This window comes from Lupinus angustifolius, chromosome LG06 (assembly GCF_001865875.1).
Source record: "Lupinus angustifolius cultivar Tanjil chromosome LG06, LupAngTanjil_v1.0, whole genome shotgun sequence".
In the NCBI taxonomy this organism is placed as follows: Eukaryota; Viridiplantae; Streptophyta; class Magnoliopsida; order Fabales; family Fabaceae; genus Lupinus; species Lupinus angustifolius.
The window spans coordinates 771,002-774,748 of NC_032014.1; the positions used below are offsets into that span (position 1 = coordinate 771,002).

General features: G+C 37.2%; 1 protein-coding gene across 1 annotated transcript; it reads right to left on the reverse strand.

The window, feature by feature from the left end:
- LOC109348626 (soyasapogenol B glucuronide galactosyltransferase-like) lies at positions 2,110 to 3,747 on the reverse strand. The gene has a single exon (XM_019589132.1). The coding sequence runs from the start codon at positions 3,681 to 3,683 to the stop codon at positions 2,169 to 2,171; it is 1,515 nt and encodes a 504-aa protein (XP_019444677.1). The 5' UTR covers positions 3,684 to 3,747; the 3' UTR covers positions 2,110 to 2,168.

Genomic DNA, 3,747 nt, shown 5'->3' on the forward strand with positions numbered 1-3,747 from the left:
GGATCGGAATCTCGATTCTAACGTGATTGGATTTTCTCAATCACTTGATCTTGTTGTTGTTGATCTTGCTGATCTTGTTGTTGTTGATCTTGTTGTTGTTGTTGAAGCATATGGTGATGTTTGGGCTTGTGGTTACCGGTTTCTCTTTATAGATCATCTTGCAATGAATGACTTCGACATCATAGAAACCATCATCACGAGAACGATGTAAATATATCTTTGGAGGTGTAGAATTGTGATCTTCTTCTTTCTTTTCTTGCTTTTTTTTTTACCATTCTCATGTAAGCTTGTTGATCATCACCCTTTAAGGTTTGGAATCACAATTTCCATGGAAACCATAGAATTTCCTCGATCTCATGATCACATCTTATACCATATAGTGGAAGAAATGTATGGATTTGTATTGGAACTCATGAACAGTATTAGAAGATGGTTGGTATAGATAAAGAAGCCAAAACAACTTGATGGAAGAAAGATCGTTGGTGATTTGATTTGCCTTTGTACTCCAAACTCCAACTTCTTCTAACTTTGATGGTTTATGCATGGTGATGGAAGAGAAAGACAATAATTTTTAGAGAATGCACAGCGGTGATCAAAGCCTTCAGGATGAAGGCTCTGATACCATATTGCGAAAATAATGCGGAAGCATAAAATAAATATTGTGAATTTTTCTCATTATTTGATCAAAACATAGGTCATTTATAGTACATGAATAAGTAACAAATTTACTTAAACAAACTAATTAAAAAATTAATAAAACACACACGTGTAAAATATGTAAAATGTTTGTAAAACAGGTAAAATGTGGTAGCTCTTTAATATATATACCTTGAGTCTCTAATCATCTCTATCACATAGACATATCAATTTGGTGTTCTAAGCCAATCTGATAACTACACACGTGTCATCTCCAACTTGTGAGACAACCCTGACAAGTTAAACTTCTCGGAAGAGGATCACTTGTACCCATTGGTATCCCTAATGGTGTACCAAACCAATCAAAATGGGTTATTTTATTGGAATTTGTTTTTTGTAAAAAATATAAATTAATATTTTATATTATTTTAGAAAATATGATTAGTTAGGGACAGGAGGATAAGGTTTTTTGGGACCGAGAATCCTTGTCCAAACTTCTCAGTACCGGATTCTATTTCCTGATGAGACAACCCACGCTATGCATGCATAAATAAACAATTCATTATTTCATTCATATCCATGTCAGCTAAAATAATTATAACAAAAATCTGATTTTTTTGTAGGTACCACAAGGTGCACAAAGGCCCACCCATCCAAACAAAAAAAATATATTATTACCATTTCTAAAACAAAATAGTACTAAGTTATTGACATCACTTTCTATCACACTGTCATCTTATACTCATAAGTTGGTTGCCGAGAATTGTTGAAATGCTCGACGTTCAAGCTTGTTGGAGACAAAGCACTTTCCATGTGATTTAATTATGAGGCATCATAAGAATTATCCAAGCAGCTAATTCTTTACCTTGGCATGATTTCAATTATGCTGTATCATATGTTATGTGTGCTGTAACATTTTGGAGAAAAATCTCTTGAATAAACATTATGACAGAACATTGTTTATGAATCGAGCAGCTTTTAAACACTGCTGGTGTAACATTCTCGAACTGTATTATGTTTCTATCTGAATTTAAGCATTTGACAAGGCTCTTGGATAAATGTCATATTGATCACTGATCAGTATTTGAAATAAGCAGATATGAAAGTACATTTGTTAATTGAGTATGTATTGATGTATTCAGCCAGGTCTGTGAAATCATCACATAATATCCATGATTATTTCATAACAATCCATATTTGACTTGTATATTTACATACTCACAGCTTTGAATGTTTGGAGCCCCATAATGACTTTTGAAGAGGTAAACATGGTTTGGAATACGTGCTAGCATGTTTGCCAATTTTATGGAATGACTTTAGGAGCCCTTAGAATCATGTTTGCATGAGAAATTGTAACTTTTTCCTTAGGCACTTAGTTTGCTTGCAGCGTAATACAAATTTATAGATATATATTATCATCCATAAAAGCAAGGCAGATAACTATTATCATCCATAAAAGCAAGGTAGAACTTTATTAAGCAATAACATTTTATTCTCCAAGACTTGGAATCAAACACACACTTTAAGGATTGCTAATCATGTTGCTTCTGACCCTTGGAAAGTTTGACTGACTTGAGCTCCTGAATCAATTCTATGATACTGTTATATGATGTTCCACCAACTTGTATGGCTTTCTTCGCTGCATCACTGAGCACTTCAGCTCTTCTCCTCATTTCTGCACCTTCCTGTTCATCCATCATCAAAGCAATCGCGTTTCCAATATCATCTCTTTTCACTATCTCACTCCCGAATTCATTCCATTGTCTCCATTCTTTGGCCCCCACTGGCACACCAATTCTCAGCACATCCACCACAAGCTTTTCATTGAAGAAATGCTCTGCAAACAGAGGCCATGTCACTGTTGGCAAACCCGCATTCACACTTTCCACAACGGTGTTCCAGCCACAGTGACTCACCAATCCTCCAATGGCCTTATTCTCCAGAATCAATAGCTGAGGTGCCCATCCCCATATCAGAAAACCTTTGTTGCTTGCTTTCACTCTCTTCTCAAACTCTTCAAGAAAACCACTCCCTTCTTGATCAGCTTCAGCTTCATTGTTTTTCCTAACCACCCAAATGAAATAATGCCCTGAACCTTCAAGGGCATTTGCAATTTCAACAAGCTGAGAATAAGGGAACTTGTTCATGCTACCAAAACTCACATACAACACAGATTTCTCTGGCTTAGAATTCAGCCATTTAAGCCACCCTTCTTCTTCTTCTCCTCCTTCTTCTTTGGCAAGCCCTCTTGCAGCCTTATCTGAAGCATCTTGATTCGCCCATAAAGAAACCGGTCCTAGACCCCAACTCTTAGTTCCCATGACTTTCTTATAATGTTCATGGTAACCACTTTCAAGCTCGTAGAAGCTATTGAACAATGACCCGTAGCTTCTTTTCTCTGATTCTTTAATTGCCTTCATTAACTCAGTGTATGGGTTTGGTGATCTAAGCCAATCTGGTAACTGCAAACGTGTCATCTCCAATGCATGTGGCAACTCAGGTAACACAAATTTCTCAGTCTCTGATTCCACTTTCGAGTGTGGTGAGTAAAGTTCCACTGAATGTGCTGCAGAACGAGCAAGATAGCTAGCACCATGAAACATGAGCCTAGGAATGCCAAGCTTAGCAGCAGCATCAACAGACCAAGGGTAAAACATGTCAGTGACTATAAAATCAGCTTTGAGAACATCAAAGAGTTGTTCTATTTCATTTTGGAGAATGAACAATCCCATGTATATTTTGGAGTGACTCTCACGTGGGGTGTCAACGTTGAAAGATTCAACACCAACGGGTAGACCAACTTTTTCAGCTGGAAATTTAACAACATGAGTTCTGATGGAGCGGCCACGAGTGGAATCAAGGTCAATGGATTTTTGGAAGATTGAAGAGTTGTGTGGGGTGGTGATTATGGTGACATCTACACCATGCATTGCAAAGAGTCTAGCCATGTCTACTAAGGGTATGATGTGACTTGTTGAAAGAAATGGAAGGAAAATGGCCCTTAGGACCTCATCACTTTCAACTTCACCACCATAATTTTTCTCCATGGTTCTACTTTTTGACAAAGGCGCACAGAGATTTTGGTCTGGAGAAAATGGCTCTGCCGTTTCT

Excerpts from the sequence above, each read along its gene's own strand:
- LOC109348626 (XM_019589132.1), bottom strand. The coding sequence starts at position 3,683 with ATGGAGAAAAATTATGGTGGTGAAGTTGAAAGTGATGAGGTCCTAAGG.